The sequence below is a fragment of the Camelus ferus genome, chromosome 8 (genome assembly GCF_009834535.1).
Source record: "Camelus ferus isolate YT-003-E chromosome 8, BCGSAC_Cfer_1.0, whole genome shotgun sequence".
Lineage (NCBI taxonomy): Eukaryota > Metazoa > Chordata > Mammalia > Artiodactyla > Camelidae > Camelus > Camelus ferus.
The window spans coordinates 3,742,906-3,760,077 of record NC_045703.1 but is presented as its reverse complement, the minus strand read 5'-3'; the positions used below and the strand labels follow the sequence as shown (position 1 = coordinate 3,760,077).

At 41.3% G+C, this 17,172-nt stretch overlaps 1 protein-coding gene across 9 annotated transcripts in view; it reads left to right on the top strand.

Annotated features, from left to right (window-relative positions):
* The window catches only part of KLHL32 (kelch like family member 32), a 186,700-nt gene that overhangs the window by 97,172 nt on the left and 72,356 nt on the right, over nt 1-17,172 (top strand). For all 9 annotated transcript variants that reach the window (XR_004321731.1, XM_014561354.2, XM_032484421.1 and 6 more), the window contains one exon: nt 10,368-10,466. Coding sequence is in view for 8 of the 9 variants with exons in the window: in XM_014561354.2 (XP_014416840.1) it covers nt 10,368-10,466 (99 nt within the window). In the remaining variant the exon portion in view is untranslated. The remainder of the gene's footprint in view (nt 1-10,367; nt 10,467-17,172) is intronic.

Sequence of the window (17,172 nt, the reverse complement as noted above, 5' to 3'; positions counted from 1 at the left end):
ACATATGTTTATAGCAGTTTTATTCATAATTGCCAAAACGTGGAAGCAACCAGGATGTCCTTCAGTAGGTGAATGGATAAACTGCAGTATACCCAAACAATGGAATATTTTTCAGCACTAAAAAGAAATGACCTATCAGACCATGAAAAGACTTAAGGAGGAAACTTACGTGCATATTATCACTAAGTGAAAGGAGCCAATCTGAAAAGTCTCCATACTTTGGGATTCCAACTATATGACATCCTGGCAAAGATGATAGTAAAAAGATAAGCGGTTGCTGGGGGCTGAGGGGAGGATGGGATGAATAGGTGGAGCACAGAGGAGTTTTAGGGCAGTGAAAATCCTCTATATGATACTATAATGATGGGTACATCTTATACATAGATCCAAACCCAATTCCAGGAGTGAACCCTAAGGTAAACTATGGACTTTGGGTGATCATAATGTGTTAATGTAGGTTCGTCAATTGTAACAAATGTACCATTCTGGTGGGGAATCTTGATAGTGGGGGAGGTGATGCAGTGTGGGGGCCGGAGGTATACGGGACTCTGTACTTTCTGCTCAATTTGTTGTGAACCTAAGAGTGTCTAAAAATCAAGTCTATTAATGAAAAATAAATCTCTTTAAACGCAAGTAAAAAAATTTGTCTTAAACCATTCTTAGCTCACAGGCCATACAAAAATATGTGGAAGGAAAACTTGGTCTGGGACTCGTGGTTTACTAACTAGACTTACATATTTCTGTCCACTTAACGTATCTCTATTGCAGTGACTCATAGCCATCACAAACTTAACGTATCCCCCAAATGGGACTTTTGATCTTCCCTCCAGACCTGTTTCTGCCTTTGTTTTACCCTTGTCAGTTGATAGTACTACAGTCTACCCAGTTGGCTAAAACCTAGACTCTTAAGTCCCATATGATGAGGAAACTTGTCATGTTTATGATAATACCCACGGTGCCTAGAAGAATGCCCAGAACACGGCAGCAACAGAAAAGATTTGCTGTTTGAATGTGTGAATTTCTCTGCCTTCAGTTTCTTCCTGTACCTCTGGGGATAATATTTACCTTGCAGGAGTGAGGAGTTGGGAGGAGCATAAGGAGAGATACCATAGATGAAATTACCTCACATGATGCCTGGTCCATAGTAGGAAGTGTGTAAACACTAGAAATACAGGTCATTATTTGTGAAGTAGATTTATTCCTTATGGAATTAACAACTGAGAATAATAACAATAGCAACCACCATAAATTTTTTTTTTTACCCGATGGAACATGCCAGGCATTATTTTAAGAATTTTACCTGGGTTATCTCATTTGATCTTTATGTAGACTTGATGAAAATAGGTAATACCGTTTTCCTTTTTTTATATGATAGTGCTAAAACCATGCATGTCAATGACTTGCCAACGTTCCTGCAGTGGCCCCTAGAGCCATACTTTTACCTCCATTCCTTATAAAGCAAATGCAAGGAGTTCCCCCAGTGAACATGGAATTGGGTATTAATGATGTATTTTTTATATGAAAAGTTAGTTTGCAGCTTCCTTCAATGAAATGTGGCACCCCTAGCCAAGCGCTGCTACAGCACCCCGTGCCCGCACTGTGACTGCACAGCAGCATAGTGATTCCTGTCGGCTCCTCGCTGCTCCCGCTCGAGCACCCAGCAGTGACACAGTGGCAGCCAACTATCAATGAACGTTGGCACCAGCCCTGTCCATTCTCCCAGAGACCTTCCATCCTTGGATGTCAGTATTTTAAAGTACCGTTGCCTTCCTCTTTGGTCGTGCTAGCATTGTAAGTAACCAGCTCTGTGTGGAAAGGCCCAGCTTCATTAATAAAGCTCTGTGGGATAAAGCCTCCCATGTTCATCACACTTGAAAGAACACCGGTTATGAAAGTGAGTCTTAATAATTAATTTGGCTTTTCTTGTAACCTGTAATGACCTCCATGTTTCATTATATTTGATTGCTGGGACTGCTTCTTTCTCTTAAAGTTAGAAACTATCAAAAATGTGTTCTGCTTTTTCAAATAATTGGGCCATATTTTTAAACTAAGTATATATAATTCATCCTTACATTTTGTTAAATAATACATTTTGTTAATTTAAACATAATGAAGAAAACGATGCTGGAAATGACTTTCTGCCAGAACTATTGATCTTAGAGCTCTGAAATGCCAGAAATTATGCTAATGGGGGGGCAAAAGAAAATGGGGGTTGCTCATACAATATGAGGGGACAAAGGTTTTTCATATGAAGAATTATTTCACAACTTCACTGAAAAGAGGCATCTCCAGCCAAGTGCTCCTAGAGCTTGCCATAGCATTAATTATACCGCAGCTTGATAATTCCCCCTGTCTCTTTTCTCTTTACTTGAGCACCTAGCTCGAGTATTTAATCCATCACCCTTCCATATGTCCTCAAATAGGAAAGGAAGAATGAGGAGCAGCATCTATAGATCTTTAAGTTGCATTAGTGGTAATAAATGAAATTTTTGCAGGGTAGCATGTAGCTTCTCAGTGCTGTAAAATTAGTGTCCTTGTCTGCTCTAAGGTTTCTTTTTGGCATCTTAGACAAGGCTATGCTTCTGCCAACCATCTGTAACCTGAGAAACTTCAAGTGAACTGAATGAGGGAGTGTAAACTTGTGAGGGAAAATAATAGAATCTCCAAGTGATTTCTGCACCTTTCTTTTTTTACTAGTATGTTTTTATTATGGTTTCGCCATTGCGGTTTTTAACATTCTTTGAAAATACCCTGAAAAATCAAATCTAGTTTTCTTTTTTCTCATATGCTAATAGATGGAAAATGTGATTGGTTTTTCATGACTTGAAAATAAACTAGTATTTTTAAATATTTGATATTGAGATCTTTTAGAAATTTGTACAAGTGTACTATGTTTGGAAGAAAGCCACCTGACAAAATTTGTAAATTAAGGAATCAATAATCAAATCACGAATTCGTTATATACAAACTCTGACCCCAAGGCTTATCTTTATTTGGACATATTACTACAACTATTAGTTAAAATTTCGATTGTATCCTTTTATTTAACTCCTCCAACTAGATAATCCTTGTTGAGGATTAGCGTGTGACCAGGGTCTCCCGCGGAGGCTTTTGATATCCTCTACCATTTTCCCCAGGAACTTTATTTTTCAAGCCTGTACATTTCTTTAGTAAATAATTCCTAAGGTATTCTTCTAGGATGTTCAACAGCAATGAACAGGAAATAGGATAGACCTTGTAATCAATGTCTCAAGGTAAAACATAAGATCAGACACACATAACTCATTCAGGGCAAAAGCACTCAGTTACATCAAGAAGAAACAGATAATAGTTAACACTTACTGCAGATTTGTATAAGGAAATGCTGTGCTAATAGCTATGGCCTATATTCTGATTGCCTGCACAATATCCGTTCCCTCTTTTTTCTTCATGTAGAACTCCAGTTTAATTTGGGACAGTACTGCATCTAGCTGTAAAACTCAATTTCATAGGTTCTTTTACAGCTTACAGCAACATCACCTAGACCTGGCAGAGGAAATGTAAATGGAAGTATTTGTGGTAGTGTTTACAGGAAATCTGTTCTTTTCTAATAAATAATGACAAACTCAGCTGGCCCATGATTTTTTTACCCCGTTCTTTGTGTTTTGAGTGCAGATGCAATGCCTGGAGGTATGGCATCCTTTTTGTGACCACAGGTTAAGACTGGCCAAGTAGGAAAATAAGATCCTGGTTTGTTAGTGTTCCAAGCTGCCTAATCCGAGTATCATGAGGAAAATAAGTCCCAAATTGTTTAAGCCATTTTGCTGACACAGCCACACACGATTGTAATGATACACACGTACTTTCTCAGTCCTTAAGATAATATTTTGAAGTAGATATTTTCGTTGTGCAGGTGAGGAAACTGAGGCAGGTAGAACTGAGCAGTTTTCCCAATCTCATTCTGCCAGCAAGTGTAGGAGCCAGGATTTAAAGTCAGGTGGTGTGGCTGGGAGCCCATGGGCTTACTGCATTAGATACCTGTGGTGGTTTGGAGTCCCAGGAGATTAATTTCAGCTGCAGATTGGGGTGAAGGAAGATCTTGCAAAGCTTTGTAGAGGGGATGGACTTAGAGTTAAATCTTGAGGAATGGGCAAGATTTTGACATATAGAGATTGAAGAAGTTAGGAGGAGGGCATTCATGGTGGAGAAAAAGGTATTTATTGCCTGTTTGTGGAGAACAGTGGGCTGTTGGCTTTAGCAAAAGGACCATAAAGTTGCAGAATTGGAAATAAGTTTTAAAAAGTAGGTTGGGGCCACATCATGAGAGTTTCTGAATACCAAGACAAAAAGGTTGAACTATGTTCATAAATTGGGACCTGATTTATGGAGAACTACTGAATTCTAATCAGTGTTACTCAGATCAGGCACTTCAACAGAAATATTTATGAAAATTTCCCAGAATTATCAAGATACCTAGACAGTATAATGCATATGTTTTATTATTCTTATTTGAATTTTTTTTTTCCCTGCTTAAAAATAAGATGACAGAGAGATGCAGTACATGAGTGATTTAGAAAGTACTTTTCGTTTAACCCTAGGCGCCACCTTGTGGTTAAAAAAATCCTTACTGTAATGGTTTTGAAACAAACCTGAACAGATGGCAATTTCTCATAGCTAGATCTTACGGGTCATATTCTGTCTGTAAGACGTCTCTTGAAGAACTTTCTGCAAAGAGTTTTATGTGTCTTGAATATCTTATCATTTCAAAGTTATATATGCTGTTGTATTCAATTTACTTGTTTTGGTTTCTAAGTTCAAAATTGTGATCATTTACCACTTTTGCTATACTATACAGAAAAAAATTCCCAAAGAAACAAAGTATAAAGAAGAATAAATCAGCTCATTTATTTTTATAAATAGCCTCAGGCCACATCTAATTTGCTGTTACATGAGTGCTTTCAAAAGTGCTTGTGTTTCTGTGTGCACAATTGTGTGTGTGGTAAAGTCCTTTGTTGTCTGGCTTTAATGTGTTGGATTCCTTCAGGCTACTCTATCCATAAACCTGGGAGGAAGTAATTTAAACACCCCCTAAAGCAAGAAATGAGGAAGATAGCTTTGAAGAACTGAGATACAAAATCTTCTGAAGATGCCAACTCACCTGTTCATAAAGCAGGGAAAAAAAGTCACACCGACACTTGCCATGGCTACTAGAGGTAGTCCCTACCAGAAGCTAATCCAAGAAGCAAGGTTAAAGTGGGAGGGAAAGTAAAAAGAAGAAAAAGAACAAGAAGGCAGAATTTAAAAGATGGGCAGATCCTGGTGATTTGGGAGAAGGAGCAGAAGAAGGAAGGGCAGGAACGCCCTGGGGTCTGTGTGCTGCGTCAGTCCGAGCCCCGCCCTCCCAGGGATGGGGCCAGGTGAGGCCTGGGCACTGAAGGAGAGGGCCCTCCCATTGTACCCTGTGCAGGATCTCACCTCACTCCCCACACTCTCCTTCATGAGTGTCTGACCTCGTGGACTGCCTGAGGATATTGCTGGGACCAGGAGCCCCGGTCTCATTCCAGGTTGGAAGGCCTTTAATAGAGATCATGCAGATTCAACCCTGCTTGGATTGGTGGCCGGAGGACACCTTTGGACTGAGTATTCTAGAGTGCTTCCTTCCGGCAGGGCCATTGGACCACTTCATGACTGAATTCTGATGTAGTAACTCTCACTGGTATATTTAGAGACTACCTTCAACTGCAATTGTGACTTTTACCTCTGTTACCTTGCCACACCTACCTGGTGTCACCCTGACCACAGCCACTGGCCAGTTCTTATCCTCATTTGATCAAAATAAGGGCAGAGTCTCAGTATTTGGGGCAGGGGTCAGCTGTGGACCTTTCCTCAGTTCACATGGCCTGACTTGCCATCAGCTGCAGGAAAGCTCCTGTATTGAAATTGTCTCCTCCCCAGCTAGTACTGTCCAGCTCCCGTCTTCCAATTGCAGCCCTCATGTTCTGTTACCTGGAGGTCAGCTGTGGGTGGGTGGCAGGGAGAGAATACTCCACACAGATGGCCTGTGAGCAAGGGGCGCTCGTGGGCACCTGAGATCCCAGCGGAACCTCTCTGTCCCCAGTTCGGCCCCCACGGGGCAGGTGAGCATCACTGAGGAAAGAGGCCACATCTGGCCCCATTTGGTGGCTTTAGTGGTTTTCACCTTCCCCTCTGCTTTCTGGACCACCTGGCTTTAAGCATCCTGCACTTCTTGATCTCTTTTGTTGTTCAGACGCTTGCCTTGTCCACTGTTGATACCTCGTCTGAACTATTTGATAAGTGACTAGATGTGTCAAGCCTCTAACATCAGCTCCCACTCCACCACACTGGGCTCTGGACTCTCAGGGGGACACCCTTCCTCCCTGTGTGCTTGGCTTGGAGGATCCTTCCTTCTGCCTGTCCTGTTGAGTGCCAGGTGGGATGTGGATCGGTATGTGTTTCTGAAAGGCCTAAATGTAACCAGCCTGGGCCCTGCAACACTTAAACTTAGTGGTCTCAGTTGTCCTCCATAAACTGCTGTGTGTGAGGTCCCTTCTGCAGAAGGCGATTTTCACCCCGTTCTTCTAGGCAGGCGACAGACAAATTCACCAAACTTTAAGGTGTGAGGTAATTGAACCCTCGTTTACTTTCCTGCCCAAACACAAATTCTCTGGAAAAATACATGAGAACAACTAGTCACCAAAGTTCAGCAAAGCTGGATTTAAGAGTCTAGTGTAAATAGAGCTTGAAAATGCTGATTCTGTTTCCATAAGTGAGATCCAGCTTTCCTGGTAGGGTTTGGTTTTTTTTTTTTTTTTTCCTCTCCAAACCATGCCCTTTAAAAGCACTTAGGAATTTTCTGTGCTAAAACATCTTTTAGAAAAACTTACGTTATAATGAGAGAAGGAAAAAACCTACAGAGCAAAAAACAAAAAACAAAGACAAAAACAACCCCGGTATGGGTTTCTCCTGTGAGGGTTTCTCCGAGTGAGCCTGCTGGACGCGTTACCCATGCTGTGGAATATTCATCTTGTCTCTCTGTGATATCTGCCTTTGTGTTGGGCATTACCGAGCCTCGGAGGTTATCGCGAATGCCAGTTGTGTGAAATAAGCGCAACTGACAGGATTTAAAGGCTAAGACTAACCTTTCTAATCCATCTATTCCCCGCTCTGCGCCGTAGGCCATGCCTCTTCTGCAAGAATACGTTCGTCCTTGCTCCTGTGATGGGAGCTGCAATAATTTCCTGAATGTCAGTCAAAGCCTCTCTCCTCGAGGAGTTGGAGAAATTCAGGTTTCTCCTTCTGACTCGACGGGAAAGGAGCTATAAAGAAATTTTCAGAAGAGGTTGGTGTTTTTGCCACATGTACTTAACTTTTTCACGTCTTTAATAGTTCAGAAATAAAATTTGTAGTACTTCCTCCTCTTTTCTCTCTTGTTAGGCTAGTTAATAAAATTAATTCTGAATTTTCAAATGTATCTAAAGATGATTTAATTCATCAAAAAATTTTTACAAAATAAATCCATCAGTATTCAGTGAGTGCTTTTTGTTTGGCATCGTGCTGAGTGCTGGGGATACAAAATGGACCAAGTCCCTGCTCTCCTGGATCTTATATCCTAATGAGTGGAGGAACAGAGAATCATTTAATAGACAAATGTGTATTGTGTTGAGAGGCATTAAGTGCTATGAAGAGGAATAAAGTGAAGTAAGGAGACAGCAAATAGGGGTGATGGGGAGTCAGATGCTGTTTACCATAGCATGGTCAGGGAAAGCCTCTTGGATACAATGATATCTGGATGGAGGTCTAAAGGACATGGGGCAGTGAGGCTCGCTGATGTACTTGAGCAAGACTGATCCAGGCAGAGAAAACAGCTAGTTGTAAACACTAAGGTGCTCAGTGCATTCGAAGAACCTTTTATGGTACGATGAAGACTTGGAATTTTTTTCAGTGAAATAAGTCGTCATTGGAAAGCTCTGAATAAAGGAGTGACATAATTTCATTTATGTTTTTGAAGGACCGTTTTGATTGATATTATTAAAAACAGTGCAAGGAAGAAAAGGAGAAATCAGTTCAACTAGTTTGGAGGCTATTATAGTAAGTCTAGGAAGCCAGCGGATTGGACTAGAGAGGTAAAGACGGAAGTAGTACTGAGTGGTGATTGGATCTGGAACTGTTTGAAGATAGAGCCAAAGGAGTGGCTGATGGATCAGACATGAGGCAGGAAGAAAAGAAGAGGAGTCAAGAATGACTCTGAGAGTTGCCATTTTCTGAGATGGTAGGACTAGGGTAGGAGCAGGTGTGGTGGTTGGTGGAGAGGATGAAGAGTTCAGTTTGGAGCACGTTCGGTTTGAGCTGCCCATTGACATCCATGTGGTGATACAGAATGGGCTGTTGGATATCAGAGCCTGGAGTTCAAGGGTGAGGTTGGGGCTGGAGAAACCAAGTGGAGCAGATTCAGTGTACAGGTGGTTTTAAAGCCATGGGATTGCATGAGATCATCCTCAGAGTAAGAAGAGAGAGGAAAGAAGAGATCCAGGGACTGAGCTCTGGGCATCTCCAAAGCTTACAGGTTGGGAAGGAGATGGAGAGGGAATGGCTATTGAAGCAGAAGAAACCAAGGGAGGAAGTGTTGTCCTCCAAGGGAAGAAATCGTTTCAGAAGGAGAGCAATCAACTTTGCTAACTGCTGCTGGCTCAGATAAGATTATATATTGAGAAATGGCTGTTGGATTTAGAGGTCTCTGGTGACTTTGATGAGAGCATTTTTAGAGGAACAGCAGGAACAAAGCTCAATAGGAGTGGGTTTGAGAGAGAACAGAGCAGAGCAAATAGCAGTGTTTGTATGGACAACTTTCCTGAGGAACATTGTTGGGAAGGGGAGCCTGGAGGGATCCGTGGGGTCAAGGGAGGGAGTTGTTAGTTCTTCAGAGAAGAGCTATCATGACATATTTATATGCTGATGGGGATTATCATCCAATAGAAAGACAACAGATAATGATGCTGGAAGGAGAGGGAACAGTATCAGACAGGAGGCGTTGGGATCTAGTGTATTAGCGGAGTGTTGAGGAAAGTAAAGTGTGTGATACAGATCTGGGTAGGTGGGTTGGGAGATTTTGTGGTGGGAGCCTTTGGAAGACCATGAGGTTAGAATAAGGAGAGAGGGGAGGAGGTGGAGGCTTGAGGGGAAAGGGGCATGTGAGAAGTAGTGGCGTAGGAGAGGGAACTGACTCCATCAGTGTTTCCCAGGCTTTCCTGTGCATCAGAAGCACCAGTGGCCCTTCTTAAAATGCAGTTGCTGGGCCTCACCCTGAAAGTTTCTGATTCAATGAGGTCTGAGGAGGTGTCCAAGAATTTGCAGTTTTCCCAAGTTCCCAGGCGATGCTGATGTGGCTGACCCAGAGACTAGACTTTGGGAGCCACTGGGCTTGGGAAATGAGTCAGGATGGTGAGAGCAGCACGAAAGGTCCCCTGGCCTGGGAGTCTTGCGTGTAAAGTGAGTTTAGTCAATGCAGTTGTGTTTTTCTCCAGCCCTGTGCAGCAGGTCAAGAGCTGGCCACGGTAGGCACAGCGCTGGACCTAACCAGAAAAAAACTGGTACCAGAATTGGTATCACCAGTGTATTTGGGAAGTTTTTCTTCTCTGTGATGCCTTTATATTCTGAAAATTCTATTTCTATATCTTATATTTCAAATAGAAAAGGTTAGAGAATCTGAGACTGAAAAGGAGAAAAATGAAAGTTGTGGTTGATGTTTACTGTTGTAGGACTTAGAAGTAAAATAGAGTAGTACCCACCTCTGGTCTCATATTTCAAGCAGTGTGAGCCCCCTTCCTCTAAAATACCTGCTAACCATACTGTTTCTGTGATCTACTGAGGAACAACGTTCTGAAATGTACTTTGACCAGCTAAAATTCAGCACCTTTGTATCTATGAGATTACATCCATCACAAACTGAATTTTGAAGACTATAACATTGTTCTTTGGGTTTTTTTTTTTCCTTTTTTTCTTAAATGGAGATACTGAGGATTGAACCCAGGACTTCGTGCATGCTAAGCACGCACTCTACCACTGAGCTATGGCCCTCTGCCCTGTTACGTTGCTCTTGGCAAATGTTCATATCCTCCTACAAAAATAAGTGGTAAAGTATAGAGCCTTACACACAGGAAATGAGGATTAGAAATGAGAACTCAGCTGTTAGAGTGGAGGCCACAGCTCATGAATCAAAATAGAAAAAAAGAACTGACTTCCATAGTAAGGAACAGTATTAATTTAGATATTGTATGTTAAGCAGCAGCTTAAATATAGCAAAGTTGCTTATTAAGCAAGTATTAATTTTTAAGTCATTGATGGTTTTCTTTTTATTAAAAAACAAACAGATTTTGTTGGAGCCTGGCGTGATCCAGGATGTGTTAGCAGCTGGCAGTCACCTACAGCTGTTGGAGCTTCTCAACTTATGTTCCCACTATCTCATCCAGGTATGTGAGCTTGCATCCCACTAATATGCCCTGCACATTCCTTCCCTCTGCAGCACCCCACCAGCTGGAGCCCAGTGACAGGTAAAATGGAAGGGGGGTGGTGGGAGATGTGGCCTGTGGTGGTAGAGTTTCTCCAGTACACCAGCTGAGAGGCTCCTGGGAGGGCTGGTGCAGCTCTTACGTGTCCTGTCTCATGTCCCTGACCCTCCCTGCCCATCCCAGGTCCCCATTCCCCTTGGGTGGCAGAGTAACTCGGCAAACACACACAGGGTTCACCACAGGGGGCCCTGGGAGATGACACTAGGAAGGGTCTTGATTTGAAGCAAGTCTCTCCAGTTACGGAAATGCATGAGAAGTTGGATAGTCATTGAAGGTTTCCGTAACAGTAACGTATCACAAAGTCATACATAATTCATTGCCGCACGAATGTCCCAGGCAGTGGTTGTTGGAGAAGTGATAAGTGATCTGTGCACTCTTGTCCCCGTTGTCTGGGGTGGTATGAAAGGCTCTGTGAAGAGGAGGGAGAGGAAACTCCCCTTCACCGAGCACCTGCCCCGTGTGCCCGCTGACGCTTCATGTTCGGTCCTCAAAACAACTCTGCGTGTTTATATAGGCAAAAAAAATCAAAGATTTGAAATGTACCCACCTTGCCCAAGGTGACACAACTGGTGAGTGATAGGCCTTTCTGATTCCAAAGACCCTTCTTTCCCTCTGGATGAAAACCCTTTGATTCAATAGGAAGGTCTGGAACATCTTAAGTAGACAGTACGGCTATGAGTCTCTTCTCCTTTGCAGAAAGTTCAGCACTGATTCCGTATATTGAGATCTTCCCATTTCCTCCTCTGGCATGACTTTTTACTTGCATTTATTACAGCATTATAACAACAGTGAAGATAAATTAAAAAATAATAATAAATCCACATAATTTAATTCTGCTATCCTTGTGCACATGATATGATATTAGTAAGTAGAAAACCCTATTTGTTTTTCTGCCGAATTACTTTATTTTCTTCCTAATCATTTCTCTAATTCTAAATATTGCCTCTACTTGTGTTACTCGTTAGGTCATTTCCAAAGCTCTTTCTCATATATCATCTTATTTCAACTTCCCAGCAACCTCAGGAAATGGGAACCAGTGCTTCCCAGGGAGACAGTGTGATACTGTCAGCTATGTTCACCTAAGGAGCATTTCAAGTACAGCAAATGAAAGTTCCATGATTATCTCAGCATATTTAATCTAACAGTAAATGTTGAACTATTTTTATCTTATTTTCCTTTCTTTTCCCCTCAATATTGTTGGGTGATATGGGAGAGCCGTTTTAATCCCTTCCTGCAAGTAACAAATGGGAATAACATAGAAAGGTTACAAGACTTCGGAGGTGTGTGTTTGACTTGTGAAATTGAAATTACTTTTATTTGACATTTCTACATCAAATATTGCAATTTGAGCTTTCAGCATCATCACCTGATTCACTTTTTCCATGGCAGGTAATAATCAATGATGTGTGTTGACAGAAGTTTGGTTATAGTGCTAATAACCATGATGCATATTAAACTAGTGTGTATATACAGAGGTGTGTGTGTGTGTGTGCGTGTGTACTTATACCTATAATTTTCTCTAAATGAGAATTCCAGATGAATGCTGAAAGTTCTTGGGTATTTCTCCCTACCCCGTCAGTAAATCTGTTGAGATACTGAGTGACTTGTGTGCACTTTGGAATTTAATTCTTGCAGTTCATTATTTTTGCTGAGGGAAAAGTGTAGTTTGTATACAGATGTATTTTGTGGACAGTTCATTTATTATTAGCCTTTTTGAGCAGTGGTTGACATTTTCACTTTCTTTTCACCAATATGTTTTCATTTCATTCTCTTATGTAATTTTACATTTCCTTTTTAACTCTAATGTTGCAAGATGTCCAATCTGTCGAAGAAAATATTGACTATAAGAAGACCATTAGATTAGATGTCTGATACTGTTTTGTTGTTCTCAAATTACCATTTTTTCAGAGATGTGAGGGGTAGGGCTCTGCTCTGGTGCCCCTCCTGTCCTCCAGTGCTCGTTAAGGAGCATGTGCTACGAGAAGCCCTTGGTGGACGCTTCCTGAGCCTGGCTAAACCTCCCTGAGCCTCTCAAGCCGTCCGCCGTCCGCTGTTGCCCTGGCCTAAAGCTCTCTTGCACGAGCCTAGGTGCTGCAGCTGCTGCCCCCCAGCCAAGCGAAGGGACACTTCGAGGCCCCGGTGTGGGCTCCTTTCTCTTGCTTTTCATTTGGCAGGCTGCTGAGGGCCACGGCCCCACCTCGCAGGAGCAGAGCCCCTCTGTGTCAGTGAGGACAGCCGTTGAATTAGCCTCCCAGGCTGTGAGGGCTTCCCCTTATTCATTTTTGGCCCCAGGCCCTCTCACAGGGCCTGTTGTTGAGAACACACATGTTCTCAGTGCCTGTTGGTAGAATTAATGAAATGAAAACCGCTAATTTATTGGGAGGGAGTGGCTCCCAGGGAGGGTGGCTGCAGCAAGTAGGCCATTATCCCAAGATAAGGGATTTACAGACAGCTCCTCATATTTGCATCCTTTCTCACCTGCTTTGCAATGGAATTCCGTGGACTCTGTCCTGTGTAGCCTGTCGTGTTATAAATTATTAATAAGCATGACCTGTCAGACTTAACTGCTGAGATTCAGTCCCAGGTAAAACGTGGGTGCTTCCTTCCCTTTTCCTCCTTCTGCTGCCTCTTCCTTGTCTGTTGTGCTCTTTTAAAAAATTTCATCAGAAAGATGCACCAGTTCATTAAAGAGCAGTATTTGTATTTAAAGTGGGTCCAGTAAACTGCATGAGTTTCCTTGTTTTTCAGAGTATGCACGTTTACATACATGTCATTCACTATGTTAAATCTTGTAAAGGAATCTCTGCAGACCATCCTCAGGAGAGATTCCAGTATGTCTCCTGGTTTACTGAGTCCCTCAGATAAACATGACAAAACTTTTGAATCCAGGTTGTTTTCCCAAACCTTGGTTTTTCCTGACTTTTTAAAAAAATATGAGCTTTCCAGTATGTCTACCTAAATATCACACAGGCAATTCAAACCTAACGTGAGAAAATGTACCCTTTTCTCTGTTGATGGTGCCATTAATCCACTGGTTGTCTAGAAATTTGAACATAGTTTCTGAGTCCTTATTCACCACCGTATCCAGTCAATTCCCAAGCTGGGTTGATTCTACCTCTCAAATGTCTCTCAGACCTGATCCCTTTTCTCCATTGCTAACTTTCTTACTTTTCTTTAGATTCTTGCCATCATTGGCTGTAAGTTATGAGTTCACAGTCTCCACCTAAGGGGTCTGCCTGTTTCTAGCCTCCCTCCACGCCAAACCACAGTCCTCAGAGCTGTCATCTTTCCCAGAGAAGGGAACCAGCATTTAATGACAGCCCATCTATACTGTTTTGCACAAGGATTCCCATTTCCCCTCTAAGTAACACCTGCTTAAGGCAGGTGAGGGTTCTTTTCTTTTTTCACAAATGAGAAAAGTTAAATTCAGAACTAGGATTTTGATCCAGTTTGGAAACCTCTCCTAGTTTCCTGATGACCATCCGGGAGCATCATTTCACCTTAGCCTGGTCTCCACGGCCAGGGCTGTTCCTCCCCAGTCTTGTCTCTAGTCCTCATGCCTTTCCTAGCCTGCTCTCTTGTGGACCCTGAGACCTTCCTTTCACGTTGGAACTTGTCATTAGGAGGGAAGACCAGGTGGTGGAGATCCTCAGTGACAGGCAGAGCCCTCAGTCATCCTCTTCAGATTGTACCAAGGGGCAGGAGTAGGAAACACACACACACACACACACACACACACACCACCCTCCTTCACCCTCCCCTGTTGTAAGGTCAAGGTACCGGCCACTAGATTTTGTGTTGTATCCACTGAAAGTGATGCATTAGGAAATGCTCATGATTTGCTGAAAATGTCTTTTTTTTGTAGTTAGCTTTCAAAAATAAAAGTTTGTACATTTTGTACTCCCTCCCCCAAATAGCAAATAGTATATCCTATTGTTTGATTAGCAAGTGTTCTTTTTGTTTGCGAAGTATCAGCCTTTATTGTGATATGAAATTTAAATATATTGACAAGAAAAAACCTTTGCTAGACTTTGTGAATAAGACCACCGAAGGGGTAAATTAACTCCTTTCGGTAGAAATATACTTTTAGTATCTATTTCTAGGCAGCAGGTGGCAGTGTGAATCCACCAGAATTCAGTAGTTAATTTAAAGCAAAAATCAGAAAAAATGAAAAGAAAAATTATTTATTTTGCTACATATTAGTCTTCTGACCTAATCAGTAAAAAAGTCATTATTCACATCATACTGGGCAATATGCATTGTAATTTTTAACAAATAATAGGAAACTGTGAATGTGTTCACAGGAAATACAGTTTTGTCTTGGGCTGCTGTGGTCATTTATCACCGTACTTTGTGAAATCACTCATTTGTTCTAATTTGAATGTAAATGACTCTAAGGTTTTACAAATAAGGTGACAGACTCACATAAATGTAATTGCAGGGTTCATCTCCCTCTTTTTATATATCACTCATTAGGTTATGAATTAAATACATCGTATTAAACCAGGGGCATGTCCAATGATGATATTGTAATGGCAAATTACTCTATGCTATTAGAGGTGTATTTTTTATTCATGGACATTAATTTGTCATTAAGCGGCATTAGTTTAGCACTTTTATGGGAAAGACGTGACCTGAAAGAGGAGCCGCGCTGCCAAGATGTGAGAGGAAAGGGACAGGAGTGCTCTAGGTAGAGCATTTTATCACGTAAAGGAAAACAGAGGTGGGTGGGTGGGTGGATGTGTGTGTGTGTGTGTGGGGGGGGGTTCTTTATTTTTTCCATTTGTTTTGTTTTCTGCTTTTATAAGCATAAAAGATCATTTCCCCAGATTGAAGGCGTTGTTCTATTTACAGTGTGCACATTTGGATCATCTCATAAAGCAAAGCCAAAATTCTTACTATTAATCATTCAGAAGCCAAGAACATAAAGGGAACAGGAGGGAGGAAGTGGCTTCCTGCCCTAAATCTCTTTCCTCTGTGACTGATGCTTATTAGTCATCCTTTGTCTTCATTTAGTTTTACACTAAATGGGATACTGTGAGAATTAGTCATTTTCTCTCTTCATGTGTAGGTACAAAGGTTTAAAGACTGTTACTCTCTCATGAGGGTGTTAGGAGGAATTCTGGATATTCTGGTCTTTTTTTTTTTTTTTTTTTTTGCATAAATGGTGATTTTACTGTTCTTTTACTTAGAAAATATTTTTCTTCTTTCAACTCTGAGAGGCACTGGATCCTTGAAATAGCTCCACAGAAGCAGAACATATCTGAGTGCCAGTTCTGCCTCAGTTTCCTTGTGGGTTAATGTGGTTGGAAAGTGTCTTACCCACCTCGCTTATAGTGGGACTCTTGAAGGCAGGGGTCATGCCTTACACCTCTTTATATCTTCCCCCCTCTCTCCCGTGTGTGTATCGGTCAGCTCAGGCTACCATAACAAATAGCACAGACTGGATGTTTTAAACAGGTATTTGTTTCTCACAGTTCTGGAGGCTGACAGTCTAAGATCAGGGTGCCAGCTTGGGCAGGCTCTGGTGAGAGCTCTCTTCCTGGCTTGCAGATGGCCACCTCTGGCTGTGTTTTCACATGGCAGAGAGAGAGAGAGGTAGCAAGCTCTCTGGTGTCTCTTCTTAAGAGAACACTAATCCCGTCATGAGGGCCCCACCCTCATGACCTAATTGCCTCCCTAAGGCCCACCTCCAAATACCGCCATACTAGGGCTTAGAGCGCCAACGTAAGAATTTTGGAAGGACACAGTGCTGTCCACTGAAGCATGTATTGAGAAAATGAATGGTGCATTCATTCAATAGTTTTCTCCTGCTTAAATGCTGAAATTTTACATTGTGGGAGGAAAATATGTTAGTAAGTCAGTCTTTCATTAGTTTTATCCATTGAATATAATGTTTTTATGTTGAAGATACTATCTATGGGGCTGGGGCTGCATTTAGCCCTGAATATCTTGCATATTTTACAGTATTTTAATAGATTATCATTTTTAACAAACTAATAGTACAATGACTTATAGGAGATTATCTCTTCCAAACAATGTATTATTATAATTTTAATTATTAAATTAGCAGTATCTCCTAAATACTTAATATACAGTGGGTGTTCTGAATAGAATAATTTATCCTCAATGTTGAGAAGTTATAACTCATGCTCATTTTTTTCTCCACCACTGAGCTATTTTTTTTTCCACATTAGATAAGACAAACGATTATACCAACATATATATTTAATATGCCCCTAATCAAATACACTAGCTGTGTGCTATTCCATAGTTCACTAGAGCTGGTACCTTGTATTTGGAGAAAGTGAAAGTATGAATTTTGGAAAATAAATTACAAACGATTTAATCTTTTGGATTTTTTTTAAAAATCCAGTGCAAATGATCAGAAAGAGAAGAAATGTATCAGTCCTATTAAACCATAGCCAACTACTAATTATTTGTTCTAATCATGAGTACTTACTGTCTGGCATGGTGGATCCAGAATATTGTATTTGCCAAATATCATTAATATTTGGCTCTAAAATATATTATAAGCTCTTTTAATAGCCATTTAGGATCCCAATTAATTTTTTCATATGCTATTATGTTGGCTTTTCTTTCCAAA